Genomic DNA, 16,132 nt, shown 5'->3' with positions numbered 1-16,132 from the left:
ATGCAGGGGCCCAAAGTCTTGGGCCATCCTCGACTGCTTTCCCAGGTGTGTTAGGGAGCTGGTTTGGAAGTGGAGCAGCAGGGAATCAAACCAGTGCCCATGTGGAATGCCGGCACTCCATGTGGAAGCGTAACTAGCTATGCCAGGGTGTGTATCCTGATTTATTTTCTTCCCTTGGGAAGGACAGACAATGAGAGAACACACGCTCTCCTTTGCTGGTCACTCTCCCAAATGGCCGCAGTGGCCAGGACTGGGCTAGACTGAAGCAAGGTGCTGGAGCTCCATTGGAGTGCCTGTGAGGGTTGCAGGGGCCCATCATTGCTGCCTGCTGTGGCTTGGGTTGGCAAGAGGCTACAGTGTTCAACAGGAGGGAAGGCCCAGGGCTCTTGGGCTGCCCCGCTGCACTGCAGTTCCCAGGAAGGCACTGCTCCTGAGTGCTGGTGGCCAGGACTTTGTTCTCAGTGCAGGGAGTGGCTGGGTAGGTGGAGGTTGAGCTGCACACCCTGCTTAGGTCACGTGTCCGGAAGACCTGCTGTGCGTGGTGAATGGTCACCATGTGATGGCCACAGTAAACCGAACAGCTAAGATGTGAGCTGTGGGAATGCTCTAGTTCAAGCTCCAGGGAGCACCAGGCACAGGCTGGACCTCGGGGCCAAAGTGGGCCTCACCTGTGCTGCTTGTGGCTCGGTGCTGTGCAGAGCCTCCCTGCACGGGGCGCTGTCTTCTAGAATGACACACTCGGAATGCTTCTCAGAAAACAGGTGGCACCCCTGGTGGGCAGTCACTTGCCAGAAGCCCCCGGGGCACTTTTCAGGGTGTTTCCCTGAGGAGGTGGGTGTTGGGGTGCAGTGGGTGAAGCAGTGCTTGGGATACCCACACCCCACAACAGAGTGTTTGGGGGTGGAAGTCCAGCTATTCCACCCCGACCCAGCTCGCTGCTCATCTGCCTGGGGAAGCAGCAGAGCATGGAGCAAGGGCCCCAGCACCTGTGGGAGACCCGGATGGAATTCCGGCTCCTGGCTTTGGCCTGGCCCAGCCCTGGCTATTGCAGCCATTTGGGGAGTAGACAGAAGGTCTCTCTCTTTCTTTGCCTTCCTCCCTCCTTGTCTGTCTGCCACTCTATTCTTTAAGAAAATATAACAGCCCACCGTCAGTACTGACTGAGTGCAGGCAGTCTGTACCCCAGAAAGCTTTCCTGGTGGCCTCCAGCAACCCTGTCATCCCCAGGGAACCTGTAGCCTCACGCAGGACCCCAGCAACCTGCTGTCTGATTACTCACCATCCATCCATCCACTCATTTCTCCAGCATGCACTCACTGCACCCTTGGTGTGGGCCAGACTGTTCAGGGCATGAAGGTGGGGATGGTGCTGCCCATCTAGTGGGGAACACAGACAAGCCAACCAGGAGAAAGGTCGTGGGGCTGGGGAGAGAGCGAGGACGCCCTGGTGGGCTTGGGGGAGGAGGGGGAGGGCAGTGGGTCCTGCAGCTCTGTGCCACTCCTGAAGGCAGCTGGCAGCCTGCTCTGCCCCAAACATCAGGCTGCTCCCCACTGGGCAAGCGGCCGGGCTGGCTCTGCAGTGGAAGTTTTCTTACCTCGCAGAGAGCCTGGCTGACCCTGTGTCTGCTCCTGGATAAGGAACAGGGATGAACAGAGATCTCCCATGTGCTGGCAACATCCAGGGCTGAGTCACACCAAAGCCAGGAGCCACGTGCCCAGGGATGCAGTGACCTATCCACTGGGACACACATGAGCAGGGGACTGGAGCTGGAAGTGGAGCTGGGATGGGAGCTGGGGTGGGAGCTGGGATGGGAGCTGGAAGTGGGGCTGGGGTGGGAGCTGCACCGAACGCTCAACCCCATTGGGTGCCTTGTGCTTTGGGGGCTGAGATCCCCAAATCCCTCCTGGGTGTACACAGCTGGCACACAGGCACAGGCGTGAGGCCACTAGGAAAAAGGGCACACAGCTGGCTCACCTCTTCTGGCTGGTAAGAAAGCCGTGACATTGCCTCGAAGGGAAGCGCCCCTGGCTGTGGCCTTTGTGGGTGTCTCATACCCACACACTGGACCACAGGTGCCGTTGTCTTGCTGGCAAGGGCCTGGCCAGTGCTGTGGAGATTCTTTGGAAAAAAAGCAATTTTTTAAAAAGGTCACATTTTCATAGCTTCTGATCATAAATATTTCAGGAGTGCTGGTGGTTTTTTGTAAAACCCTGCCTGGCACTGATCCCTTGGCTCTGATGAGTTCCTGGGCCCCTAATCCCTGTCTGATTGAAGAGGACAATTTGCAGAGAGCTGCTCAGCCGTCTGCTCTGCCAAGGAACGGCTAGGGAGGCGGTCCCGTGTGGAGTCGCGGGATGCTCTGAGATGCAGGACCGGAAGGGAAGGAGGCGTCCCCCACCCCCACAGGTGCCTCACTGTGCTCAGGCCTGTCTAGCAGTCACCCTGCCCCTCAACATGGATTCTAATTTGTTCTGGAATCAGCTCTTTGGAAGGATTGCTTTTTTTTTGAGGGGGGGGAGTTGTTGTTCTGATAAATGAAACAGCAGGGTTCAACTCATTTATTTCCTCTTGATACAGCATGTCACAGTTAGGAGCCCAGCTTCCTTAGAGGGACCATGTAAGATGTGTCTTGGTACCTACAGTGTTATATGCACACACGTATGTGTGTGGGTATTTCGAGCTGCAGCCTCACTTCCCTGGCTGGGAGCACCTGAGCCCTCAGAGCACACCCGTGTGCTTAGCTGCAGGGTGCCCACATGGACGTGGGTCAGGCCTGAGGCGCCAGCTGGCTCTCAGCAAACCTTCAGCATGTGAGTGGGCACAGTGCTGTGGGGAGCAGAAAGCACAGGTGGCCCTTTTGAGTCACAGCTTCCTGTGGACGACACCCTCTGACCCAGAGAGAGCTCCTGCTCCAGTGTGTCATCCAGGATTCAGGCTCTGCTCCAGTGTGTGTCATCCAGGATGCAGGCTCTGCTCCAGTGTGTGTCATCCAGGATGCAGGCTCTGCTCCAGCGTGTCATCCAGGATGCAGGCTCAGGTGTCTGGGTCTGTGTACGCTGTGCTCCCCGTTCGTTCTAGGGCCTTTCCTGCATGTTCCCCACAGAAGACTGGTCTTGGCGTCCAGTTGTGCATTTGTTCTCGTCTCTGAAACAAGCCAGCGGAGTGCCGTGCTGCGTGTGACTCCTGGGCGGACAGGAAGCCCGAGGAGCCGCCCGAGAACGAGGGCCTGGCTCTGGCTTCCTGTGTCTCAGACTTTGCCCATTGCTAACCATCCAAGCAGCGTCTTGTGTTCACACAGGCCGCCGGGCCGGGGTCACCTCATTACCGATATCCTGGGTGAGTTTGCTTATCATTTCATTCTTTTTTTTAAAAAAGATTTATTTATTTATTTATTTATTTTAATAGCAAAGTCAGATATACAGAGAGGAGGAGAGACAGAGAGAAATATCTTCCGTCTGACAATTCACTCCTCAAGTGACCGCAACGGCCAGTGCTGAGCCGATCTGAAGCCAGGAGTCAGGAACTTCCTCCAGGTCCCAAGCCTTGGGCCGTCTTCGACGGCTTTCCCAGGCCACAGGCAGGGAGCTGGATGGGAAGTGGAGTTGCTGGGATTAGAACCAGAGTCCATATGGAATCCTGGCTTATTCAAGGCGAGGACTTTAGCCGCTAGGCCATGGTGCTGAGCCCTCATTTCACACTCAGCATTTGCAGTGAAAAAACCCGTCTTGTAGATCACCAAATGAGCAAACTGATGAAAGGACAGCACCCGGGTGCAGCTGAGATACGGCGAGTCCAGCACGCCTGGGAAGCCCACACCAGCGTGCAGGCAGGCGGAGCCCGTCGGGGCCCGGTGCCTGCTCTCAGAGTCCACCGGCTACCCGCAGCTCTTCCTGCCACTCGGCCACACAGCTGCTTCTCCTCAGACTACTCAGAGGTTTCAAAATGAGCCACACCAGGACGCACTCCTCAGTCCTGGTGGCTCCTCCAGGGGGCTCCTGGCGGCACCCCAAGACTGAAGACCAGCCGCTCATTGACAGTGACAGTACAGGGAACTGAGAGACCCCACGTGTCCGCTGAGAAGGGAAGACCCGAGGCTTAGAGCCCCAGGGACGGCACCCAGGGCTGCCCCTAAGGGCTGGCTTCCGTCCAAGCCCTTGTCCATTTCTGATCTGAAAGTGAGAGTGAAACGTGCCAAGTCTGTAGAGTGTGGTGTGATGGCCTTTGGTGGCTGGGCACACCCGTGTGGAGACAGCAGGGCAGGGTGACCACATCCAGGCGATGTCCTCTGCCTTCCCAGGGTGACCACTCACTGCACAGCGCAAGTCATTTGCTCTCAGAGTTCCGGGCCGTGACTCCTCCCAGCCTGTGCGCGTCTCGCTGAGGGCTCCTTTCACAGGATAGGATTCTTTCATTGTGAGAAGCACATACACGTCTTTCGGCCTTTTCGTTGCCCAGGAGTGCATACCAACTGTCTGGTGTGCCTCAGCTGGCGTTATGACCGGCCAGTGCCACACCGGAGCCGGCTGAGGGGACAGCCAGGTGCTTCACTGCGATCCTGCACACGTGCCTGGGAAAGCAACAGTCTGAATCCTTGGGTCCTTGCCATCCATGTGGGCGACATGAACGGGGTCCCTGGCTCCTGGTTCTGGCCTGACTCAGCCCTGACTGTTGTAGCCATTTGGGGAGTGAACCAGCAGTCTCTCTCTCTCTTCCTGTTGCTGTCTTTCAAATGAAAGAATCAATGGTAAACAAGAAAAAGAGCCAGTGAAATGTGCCCGGTGTTTTAATGTCATCATATAGGGCTTGTTAGCAGAACTGCCCTGATTGGAGGAAACGTTTCTGATTGTTCAAACATGCCAGACGCCAGGCCTCCAGCTGGCCTTGCCCAGTGGCTGCCTGTTCGTGGGTAACTGAGATGGGCCAGGACATGTGGTGAAGGCCCTTCCAGAACCCGCCGCATGGCTCCCGCAGTGGGCACAGCTGCGCGTAGCTTCTTGTCATCTAAACCTCCCCGAGTGGAATGGGCACGGGAGCAAGCACTGTGCACGGCGTGGGCAGTGGACCGGAAGCAGAAGCTGGTTGGTGGGATAGGCTCTAGGTTTCCCTTTCTCATATCACCAAGTTCTCACTTTTTGTTAAAAATGACCCCAGGTGCCTGCACTGTGGTACAGCAGCCTAAGTCTCAGCCTGCAGCACTCACATCCCACAAGGACAATGGTTTGAGTCCTGGCTGCTGCATTTCTGAGCCAGCTCCCTGCAGTGGAGGATGGCCCAGGTTCCTGGGCCCCTGCACCCATGTGGGAATCCTGCAGAAACTTCTGGTGTCTGGCTTTGGCCTAGCACCGTCTCCTCTCTGAAACTTTCTCTTTCTTCCTTTCTTTCCTTCTTCTGAAACTCAACTAAACAAAAATGAATCTAAAAAATAAAAACGAGAAACAAAAACCTCACTTCTTATACCCACGCAGGAATTGGCATTTGCTACCCTGTTGAGCAATTTGACAAGTGTGTGTGTTTAAGTTGTGCTGCCCTAGAGAGATTGCCAGCTGTGGGAATTTCCCCTCAGGCAGGCAAGCAAGGAGGGAAGATTGGAGGGGATTAGGTCCTTGTTTTTCTGCTGTCACCCTGAGAAAGATGGAGCTTAGCCCACAGCCACTGAGTGTAAGCGCAGATGGAGACAAAGAGCCGAGAGTGTGCCGGGGTCAGCAGCTATGCAGCCTTCCAGACCCCATGGAGCCAGTAGTTGCCCTGAGCAAACAGTGGGGCCAGCCTAGGGCTGTCCCTCGCTGAAGCCAAGGAACCAGGATATACCTGACCTGGCAGTTGCCACGTTACCTGGGGTTTCCCAGTACTATGTGCTGGCTGTGCGTTTCAAGCTGATTCTACTTTTAAGTGCAGATCAGGCTTAGTAACTTCCTGCTGTCCTGTAGCACCCAGGAAGCACTGGGTGGGGCAGCCACTGCTGGGAACACCAGCACCCAATGGGAGCTGCTGCTGACCCAGATCCCTGCTCATGCGATTGGGAAACTGAAAGCAGCCCAAGGTGGTCTAGAGTACTCCACAAATGGCTGCAAAGGCCAGAGCTGGGCCAGCCTGAAGTTAGGAGCCATTGACACCATCAGGTCTCCTGGGTGGGTGGTAGGGACCCCATGACTTGGGCCATCGCGGCCGCCTCCCACAGTCACGGTTAGCTGGGGTCAGGAGCCGGAGCTGGGAAGTGAAGCAGACATTTCAAGCTGGGTCTCACCCTGCCAGGCTGAACACCTGCCTGTGCAGCACTGGGAGTTGTCAGTTTTCATTTGATTTGGAAGACAAGCGTGCACACACACACAGGACTTCTGTATGCTGGTTCACTCCCCCAAATGCCCAGAGCTGCCAGGGCCAGGCCAGGCTAGGCTGAAGCCAGGAGCCTGGAATTTCATCTGCTGTCCCACACAGGTGCAGGGATGGAGGTATTGAAGCCGCAGCGCACACAACAAGAGGTGGGATCGGAAGTGGAGCCAGGAGAGTGAGTGACGGAGGTGGTGGGGCCTCCCCGTTGGTGACTATGTCACCAGCAGGAGTCAGGGTGGCTGTCGTGGAAAGCAAATGATGCCTGGACGGACCATCCGCCTTCTGTGGCTTTTAAAATCAATCAGAGCCGGAATCGACTGGTTGCATGCGGTGTTCCAGTCAGTAGTGACCGAGTGGGGAAGCCAGACCCACTGCAGACACCACTGTCCCCCCAGGCACCCACTAGCAGTGAAGAGCCCTCTGTTGTGGGCCGATTGGGCTGGGCTGCAGCACCTGCTGGTTCACGTGAGAGACAGGGCTGAGGTGGAGCTGACCAGACAGTCGCATTCACTTGTATGTGCTGGTGCAGCTGACACACTGCAACTGATCCTGCACTGGCTGGAGCACATAAGAATCAAGATTGAGCTTGTTCCAGAAGTTTCTTGGGGGGTCTCCCCAACCAAACCTAGCCTGCAGGGAAAATCACAAGATATGTGGTCCAATCTTGGAGTGCACGTATCAGGACTGGGCGTCCTCACTTGCTGACGCCTGCGCAGTGGACAGCATGCCCAGATGCACACGAGGGACATGACAGCCAGCTCATCTAGGCCAGCAGGGGACCTTGAGTGCCCTGTCAAAGGACGGAAAGCGGAACAGATTGGACGATTCTGCTGCTCAAGTTTTGCAGCATGTTCGTGGGGCTGTGGATGCACTGAGGTGGACTTTGTCAGCCAGCAGATCGTGGAAGGAATTTCTCAACCCTGGAGCAATAAAACTGACAACTTCTTAGAACTATCGAAAACACTCAGGTAATACCCTTGGGACTCTTCCCCACATTGGAGTATCTAAGGGGTCATCCAAGGACTGTCCCCCAGCCCTGGGAGCTGGTGTAGTTTGACAGCAAGGACAGGCTCCCTCCTCCACCTCCCCTTTGGACATACAAACACATACACACAAGCCAAATATGTGTCGCACCCACCCTTTTCCATACCGGACCCTCCCCAACCTAATCAGAGGCCCACATGGATGTGGCATCCTTCTCAACTATATAAACAATATTAAAAAGAAAATTAAAAATAAATAGAGAGTGAGGCTTGCAGGAGACTTCACACCTGGGGGGGCTGTCTGGACAACACCCAGAGGGAGAGTGCCTGGCGCGGGGTGCCCCAGGACCCTGGCACAGCCTGCAACCTCTCCCCAGCCTCCTGCCTGTGGGCTTGGCTTCCTTTACTGGCAGGAGAGGGCAAAAGTCAACCTCCTGCCTCCCAAGCCTGCACCCCTGCCCTCCTCCTCAGGTCTTTGAGCTGCTCTGTATCCCCTGGGGCTGCAGATAACACCTGTCCCCCGCCAATGTGGGCTCCTGGAGAAAACCTGGGTCCTCACGGTCTGCCACCCCCTGCCAGGGCCAGGGCAGGCCAGCAGGGGACAGGAGGACCCCGCCTACTGTCACTGTGCCCAGCTGGAGTGCCACCACAGGAGTGGTGGAGGCCCTGCCCTGGCACAAAGCCTCAGGCACGCCCTGGGTGTGGGTTTGGTGGGGCGGGAATGTGCCCATGTGCCTGCCCTTGATAGCCTCTATCTCTGGGTGAAGGGTGCCAAGCAGGCCCAATGCCAGCTTCCTCCTCTGACTTGGCTTTGCCCTGCTCCATTGAACACAGCCCAGCCAGAGTCAACTGGGGAACCCCCAAACCCATGCGCATGCGGGCACAGCTTGTATCTTTCTGTTTCGGATAAGGCTGGGGTAGCGTGGCTCCCTGCCTCTCACTGTTCTGGACATGGGAGCCCCGAGGGGTACCCCAGGAACATGGGGGGCTTGCAAGGAATCACGTATCTGCGCGGTTCCCGGCTGCCCATGGCAGGCTCCTGTGCGCCCCAACGGGGAAACGTGTTGGAGAGGGAAGAGGCGCACGGCCCCGGCCCTGTGGGATCTCCCGGGTCTGTGTCTTAGGGCGGCTCCGGCAAAGGGGGCGGGCGCCGGGCAGACGGGGCGGCGCCCTCCGGCCACTCCCCGCGGGCGGCGACCGGCGACCTGCCACCCGTGCGGCTCCACGGGGCCCATGTCCGCTGCGTCGCCGCGGTCGCTCACAGCGCGGGCCCGCAAGATGAAGACTGACGACTCGTTCCTGGGCCGGCTGGGCACGCTGGGCAGGAAGAAGAAGGTCAGGACGGGTGAGTGTACCCCGTGCGGGACTACCCTCAGCACTCTAGGCGCCCCGTTCCTTTGGCCTCGGGGCCGCGACCTTGGGCCTGCCACTGACTACTTTCGGCCTAGGGACCCCGAAACCCAGCACCTAGCAGCCGGGCGTGCTCTGCCTGCGGAGGCCGGGCCAGGCTGGGGACTTGGGGTGGTGCGTGGCGTGGCGTGGCGTGGCGCGGCGCGAGCTTCGGGGTCCCGCGCCCACCGATGCCAGAGTCGCCCTGCGGCCCATGTGGTTTGTCACGCGGTGCGGCCGCCGGGCGGCTATTGGACAGCCGGGCCGAGCACGCTGTTAACTTTGTGGATGCCTGGAGCGGGGCGGGAGGTGGCCAGGGGCGCAGTGTGTCCGTGCCCACCCCATCCCTCGCCCCGCGGGCAGTGGGACAGCGCGTGCGAGCGGGGAGGGTGGGCAGCCCTGGGGTGGGGGGCCGTGGGGGTGGCTGGCCTTGGCCTTGTCCTCCCCTTCTGCCTTCTGAATTCCTCTCGGTTTGGGCGGGGTGGGGGCGGGGCAGTTGGAATTCACCCCTCCATCGGGGCTAACGCGGCCACTTCCTGTGCCTCCTCCCAGTCACTACTGTCATGCAAAGTGAGTCTGAGCCTTCCCCTGTGCATCTTGTCATTCCGTTAGTGTGCTCTGCCACCCCACAGGGCTGCATGCCACCAGGCACTTCCTCCCCTGACTCCTGGGCAAGCTTGTTTCAAATGCCGCTGTCCTCTGCCCGAGGGCAGGACCCTGTCACCTTCAGCATATCTCACCACGCTGGCACACCCTCCTGGCGGGTGACTGATGACGGCCTCTGCGCCTCTGGGCTGTGTGTCGTTCTCACGTGCAGTCTTAGTGGCCGTTACCAGAAATTACTGTGTTTCCTCTCTATGGCCTGTGAAGGCACACACCAGCCCCACAGCCATTCCTCTGACGGGGCACACCGGCCCTGCAGCACCTCCTCGGCTGCTGCTGCTGAATCTGTTCTGGCTGGGCAGGGTCAGGTGCCACAGAGGAGACCTGGACACGCTCTAGCATTCCTGGGGCCGGGTGGCAGGGCAACAGTGAGTTAGACCCACCCTTGGGCAAAGGGAAGGGTGGTGGGCTGGGCCGCTGGGCGAGGCTTTAGAATGGGTGACCTGGAGTAGAGACCACAAGCCTGCAGGGGAAGAAGCGTTTAATAGTAAAAACAAAACACAAAAAGCAAAATAAGATTTCTCTATTTGAGGGGCTTGGTCATGGAAAGGCAAAGAGAGGAGCTCTGTTCGGATCTCCCATGAGGATGCAGGGCCCAAGCACGTGTGACCTCTGAGCTTTCCCAGTGCTTGGGCAGGGAGCCGGGTGGGAAGTGGAGCAGCCGGGACTCCAAGTGGCGCCCATGTGGGATGCTGCTGTCCCAAGCAGCATCTTGACTCCCTGGCCACAGCACTGCCCACGTCCAGGGGAAGAAATTCTGATGCCATTAGAATTTGGTGCCTGGGCTCTTGCTGCCAGACAGACTCTGCACCAGGGACCAGAAGGCTGGGTCAGTCCAGGGCTGGTGATCATGGGGGTAAGGCAGACAGCTTGGCCCAGAAGTGCTTCTCCCAGCGTGCAAGTCCACAGGAGGACTGGGGAGGACACTGGGTGGGGACGGGGTGTGTATGGAGGGGAGGCAGGCGCAGCAAGGATGGAGCCAGCTGCTAGCCTCTGGCCAGGAGAGACAGGGTGGCTGGCCTTGCTGTGGTCACTTGCTTCCTACACACCTGAGTCCAGTCCTCTGGTCATGCTGGGTTGCTTGGCAACTTCAGTTGGTATTTCAGGCTGGTTCTGGACTGAATTTTCAAGCAGGCATAGTTTACCTGTTGGGGAGGACCGAAGCTCTGAGTAGTCACAAGACCGGCAGGTGGATCGGCAGGTGGGTCAGTAGGTGGGTCAGCATGTGGATCTGCAGGTGGATCGGCAGGTGGTTCGGCAGGTAGGTCAGAAGGTGGATTGGATCTGCAGGTGGATCGTCAGGTGGGTCAGCAGGTGGATCAGCAGGTGGTTCGGCAGCTGGTTCGGCAGGTGGGTCAGTAGGTAGATCAGCAGGTGGGTCAGCACGTGGATCGGCAGGTGGCTCGACAGGTGGGTCAGCATGTTGATCTGCAGGTGGGTCGGTAGGTGGGTCAGCAGGTGGTTCAGGAGGTGGGTCGGCAGGTGGGTCGGCAGGTGGGTCGGCAGGTGGGTCAGCGGGTGGGTCAGCAGGTGCGTCAGCAGGTGGGTTGGCAGGTGGGTCAGCGGGTGGGTCAGTAGGTGGGTCGGCGGGTGGGTCCGCGGGTGGGTCAGCAGGTGCGTCAGCAGGTGGGTTGGCAGGTGGGTCAGCGGGTGGGTCAGCAGGTGCGTCAGCAGGTGGGTCGGCAGGTGGGTCGGCGGGTGGGTCGGCGGGTGGATCATGTGAATCAAAAGGTGAAAGGACAGGCTGTTGCAGAGTAGCCAGGAGTTGAGGCGCCCTGCAAGATGCCAGCTCTGCCTGGATGATGTTTTATCTTGAAACAGAAAGAACATTGGGCCGGTGTGCTTGCTCAATTGGCCAATCTTCTGCCTTGCAAGTGTCAGGATCCCATTAGGGTGCTGGTTTGTGTGCCAGCTGCTCCACTTCCTGCTTGTGGCCTGGGAAAGCAGTCGAGGATGGCCCAAAGCCTTGGGACCTGCACCCACGTGGGAAACTCAGAGGAGGCTCCTGGCTCTGGATCTGCTCAGCTCCGGCCATTGCGGCCTCTTGGGGAAGTGAACAAGTGGATGGAAGATTTTTCTCTCTGTCTCTTCTTCTTCATAATCTGCCTTTCCAATATAAATGAATGAATTAAAAAAAAATAAAAAATAACTAAGAAATAAATAGCAAGAACTCACGTCTGGGGAAACAGCGGCCCAGCTGCCACAGTCAGCCCCTTCTCATCTGTGCTCGTGTGGACAGATGTACGCTGGCCATGGCGCATGCGCGGCGAGACAGTGGACTTGCTGCTTGGGCCGCCACAGCGTGTATCAGAATGCCTGGTCCTTATTCTGTTGTCCCACCGATGCTCACCCTGGGAGGCAGCAGGCGACACTCAAGTGCTTGGACCCCTGCTGCCTATGCGGGAGCCCAGGACAGGGCTCCTGGCTTCTGGCTCCAGTGGCCCAGCCTGGGCTGTTTGCAGCATTTGGAGAGTGAGCCAGGAGATGAAAGATCTCTGTCTCTTTCAAATAAAATACAAATGAATACAAGAAAGAATAAGAAACCCAAGGGCCAGGCTGGGTTAGCCGACATGCACGAGGAGCCCTGTGTGTCCCCAGTGCCTGTCAGGAGCGCACCAGGCCTGCGGCAGTGGGAGGCGCTGTCGCTCCCTGGAGTGAGTCTGGGGAGGGGGGCCCTGGCTGTAGCTCTGCAGGGGGAGGGTGCCTGGCCCCTGGTGGGTGCCCCACACAGATACCACTGGCTCTCTTTGGAGTCCGGCAGGGTCTGGGCTGGGAAGGACCTGGTGTCTTTTGTGTGGTCTCCTGGCAGGTAGAAGAGTCAAGAGTCGGGGCGGGCTGGGGCTCCAAGGCTGGCTAAGGCAATGCTGGGAACTCTGCAGCTCGCCACTTGGGTGCCTCCCGGTCCTGGCCTGGAGCCCTGCCAGTGCCTGCCAAGGAGTAAGTCAGACAGGGCACCTGGCAGTGGGATGGCTATCTGTCTTTGTGTAGGTGGCTGTCTGCTTTGTCCAGGGTGGAGTTTGGGGGTGCCTGGGCCTGGTGCTGCAGGAAGGGCGGACAGGGTTTGGGGTGAAATTGGAGAGTGGGTTTGAGGTAGCAGGGGGAGGGAGCTGGCCCACAATGGGTGGGGTGGGCAATGTGTGTGCCAGTAAGAGGCGCCCAAGCAGGAAGTAATCAGGTTGGGGTGCTAGGTGGTGGGAAGGGGAACTGTGGGTGCTGGGAGTGTGGAAAGGACATTGGGAACCCCCGGGGTCCCACAGGAGGTTGGGGTGGGGAGTGGAGCCTGGGTACTCAACTGCACCCTGCGACAGGTGCCATGAGCCACTGTTGTGAGCCAGGGTGGAGCGTGCTGGGCACTTAGGGTCCGTGGTTGGCTCTGGGGTTGGTGGGCATCGTGTGAGGCTGGACACGGGGATCCCGGCTCAGCCGCCTGGGTGGCGTCCCCCCGGGGAGCTTCTGAACCCCTTCCCTGTCCCCCATGTTCCGCTGTGTGTCTCCTTGATTCTGTCTTTCCCGAATCTCACCTACTGATGGTGCCTTCTGCATGGGCCTCGGGCCTTGAGTGCCATCTCTCCTGGTCATTCTGTCCCCGGTGGCTGGTGACGTGAGGAGGGAGGGGCAAATCTGTGTTCCGAGAGCCTGACGCTGTGTTCACGTTTGATGGCCCCATGACACCAGCAGGTTACTTTGTCACAAGATGCCCTAGGTGTGTATGGGGTTGGTTGTCGCCCTGCCTGCTGGGGACCCATCCTCCACTGGCTTACGGTGGGCACGCTCCTGGAGTCCGGAGGGGTGAGGCTGGGGGTGCCCCCTGCAGGCACACAGCACTGGGCCACACTACTGTAGAGAGACCCTGGTGTCCCCCAGTGTTCCAAGGATTCCAGGAAGCAGGCGGGGGGGGGGTGCGGGCGACATGGAAGCTAGTGCTGGAGTCTGGGCTGCCCCCAAGGCTGTGCCGCCCTGTATGCTGATGGGGGTCAAGTCCCCCTCCCTGGAGAGGGAGATGGCTTGTGGATCTGCCCTTCCCCTGCTGGCGTGTGGACCTCCCTGGGGGAAGGGCATGGAGGAGGTGGGGGGCTGCTGTGGGAAGGGCCATGGCAAACTTGTGGGATTCTGGGTGGAAATACACTCAGATTCTCCATTTGGTCCTGGGCAGGGCGGGGAAGGGAACAGGGCGCCAGAGCGCAAGGAAACGGGAAAGGGAAGTGTGGCCCTGACAGCTTTGTACACCCCCGCCCCCTGCACTGTCCCTGGGCTGTGGCTCCCCGCTGTGCTGGGGCCCTCCTGTCTGGGAGCGGAGCCTCGCGGGTGTGGGAGCTAGGTCAGGGGCTTGTGGCTGGACGAGGTGGTCCCTGTGCAAGCAACAGGTTACTGGAATTTAGCCAGGGGCAGGGGTGGGGTTGCCGTGGGAAGTGGCTGGCCTGTGCTGTGATCTGGTCAGCTGGAGCTGGAGGAATTAAGCAGGGACCCTTCTCAGTGACATGCTCTAGAATGTTCTGGGCCTACTGGGGAAGCAGACACAGATGGTGACTTAAATGAGGTGGTGCTGTTGGGGCTGGAGAGCAGTGCAGGGACGTAGTCGGGGAAGGACCAGGCTACCCTTGCCGTGGTTTCTAGAATGTTCTGTGGGAAAGAGGAGCCAGTGGAGGTGCTGCTGGAATACCAGAGGGACTCTCCTTCTGCGAACCTGGACCTCATGTGAGTGACCTCCTGTGTTTGGGGAGGGTGCTTGCTGGTAAACGGGGTAAGGTGGGTCCCAGGGGCCTGTGTCTGCACCAAGAGGAAGTGGGTGATTTCGAGGGTGTCTTAGTAAGATGAGTGCTTGGTGCTACAGGTCCCGCGTTCCCCACCACGAGCTACAAGGCTGCCTTCCATGCGCATGGGCAGCTCCCTGGAGCTCAGGCAGCCAGCACCCTGGGCTGCTCCAGGCCCTCCTGGGCCACCCCACCTGTGTGTCCCCTTGCCATCCTGTGCTGGGCACTCTCCTGGAGGGGAGTGGTGCCCTGCTCTCGGGGCTCCGCTAGCCACCTTGGCTGTGCCCACGCTGCCTTCCAGAGGTCGCTCTGCTGTGATCGCCTCTGCATGTGTATTGACTGCCCGAGCTCCCTGCCCAGGGGTCAGAGTGATGCAGGGAGGCTGCTGGATGTCAGGGGCAGTTGGAAAGTGCCCCTTTCCTGCTGAAGCTAACAAAGGGCTGGCTTTAGGTGGTAGCTCATCTAGAAGACCTGTCAATCAGCAGAGAAGAGCCTGCCCCATAATGGTCATTGGCTGTTCCATGCCCATTGCTGCTGGAGTGTAGACATGATCCAAGCAGATCTCCAAGCGTTTGGTGGCCTCTGTACCAGTGAAGACTCTTGGTGGCACATAGTCACGTGAGAGCTTGTCCCTGAGCAGGAGCTTGGGGTGGGTGGGGCTCCCAGCGACACAGGCCCGGGACACAGCGACACAGGTGGTTTGTTCATTTCTGGCTTTCCCCATGCTCCAAGGGAGGTTTGGCTTACCTGAGAGTCAGGGAATGGGGTGCACCCCTTGTTGCTGGAAAGCTGGAAGCCTGGGACTCAGTTCCGGTCTTCCGTGGGGGTGGGCAGGACCCAGCCACAGGAGCTCTTGCCACTGCCACCCAGGGTGCCCAACGGGAGGAGGGTGGAATTGGAGCTGGAGCCAGGACTCGATGCCAGACCCTGCCACATGTGTTCTGAGGGCTTCGCAACTGCACCCAATGCCTGCCGCAATCTTTGTGAAATTTATTTATTTGAAAGATGGAGTTTCAGATAGAAGTCTTCCATCTGCTGGTTTACTCCCCAAATGTCTGCAAGGGCTAGTGCCGGACCGACTCAAAGCTGGGGGCCAGGAGCTTCTTCCGGGGTTCCCTCTTGGCTGCAGGCGTCCAAGCACCTTGGCCGCCTTCCCAGGCTGTTAGCAAGGAGCTGGATTGGAAGTGGAGCAGCTGGGACTTGAAACTGGTACTTGTGTGGGATGCTGGGGTGGTGTGCTATACACCACAGTGCCCGTCCCCGGCTGTGTTTTCAAGCCACGGGGCCTCGTAGGTTTGTAATGTGGGCTAGAGGCAGCGCTCTATCTCCGAGGTGATGCGCTCCCGCAAGGGCTGACTGGCGCAGGGAGGCAGCCGAGCAGGGAGCCCCAGCTGTGCTCGTCCGCACCCCATCTTGCTTAGCCTCTGTCTCTGCCACACCCCAGAGGACCACTGTAGCTGTCGCTCAGTGTCAGGAAAGCACATGATGGGGACGGAGCCTTATCAGCGATGAGTAAGCGTCCAGCTAGTGTTATTGGTAAATGTCGACTCCAGAGCTGCTGGCCGTAATCAGCCGAGAGGAGAGCAAACCTAGCTTGCTTGGGCATGACCCCTGACCCTGTGCTGAGAGAGACCCTGCGGCCATGTCCAGGCTCAGGAGCAGGGGCCAGTGGGCCAACAGCAGGCACGAGAGGTGATTGGCCAGGGCCACTGGCATAGGGGTGATTGGCCACGGCCACTGGCATAGGGGTGATTGGCCACGGCCACTGGCATAGGGTGTGATTGGCCAGGGCCACTGGCATAGGGGTGATTGGCCAGGGCCACTGGCATAGGGTGTGATTGGCCAGGGCCACTGGCATAGGGGGTGATTGGCCAGGGCCACTGGCATAGGGGGTGATTGGCCAGGGCCACTGGCATAGGGTGTGATTGGCCAGGGCCACTGGCATAGGGGTGATTGGCCACGGCCACTGGCATAGGGGGTGATTGGCCAGAGCCACACTTGCTCGTGTTTTCATCT

General features: G+C 58.8%; 1 protein-coding gene across 4 annotated transcripts in view; it reads left to right on the top strand.

Moving 5' to 3' along the window:
- The first annotated feature begins 8,453 nt into the window (after positions 1–8,453).
- Positions 8,454–16,132, top strand: part of PARVB (parvin beta) — a 54,405-nt gene continuing 46,726 nt past the window's right edge. The window contains exon 1 of one of the 4 annotated variants that reach the window (XM_058673426.1): positions 8,454–8,658. In XM_058673426.1, coding sequence (XP_058529409.1) covers positions 8,547–8,658 — 112 coding nt within the window. In that variant the 5' untranslated portion in view covers positions 8,454–8,546. Of the gene's footprint in view, positions 8,659–15,784; positions 15,809–16,132 lie in introns of those variants that run through there. The other 3 variants (XM_058673425.1, XM_058673429.1, XM_058673428.1) reach the window with 3 other exon arrangements.

The sequence above is a fragment of the Ochotona princeps genome, chromosome 15 (genome assembly GCF_030435755.1).
Source record: "Ochotona princeps isolate mOchPri1 chromosome 15, mOchPri1.hap1, whole genome shotgun sequence".
Taxonomy (NCBI): Eukaryota; Metazoa; Chordata; class Mammalia; order Lagomorpha; family Ochotonidae; genus Ochotona; species Ochotona princeps.
Note: the sequence above shows the minus strand (reverse complement) of the source record. Positions and strands in the feature narration are given on the sequence as shown.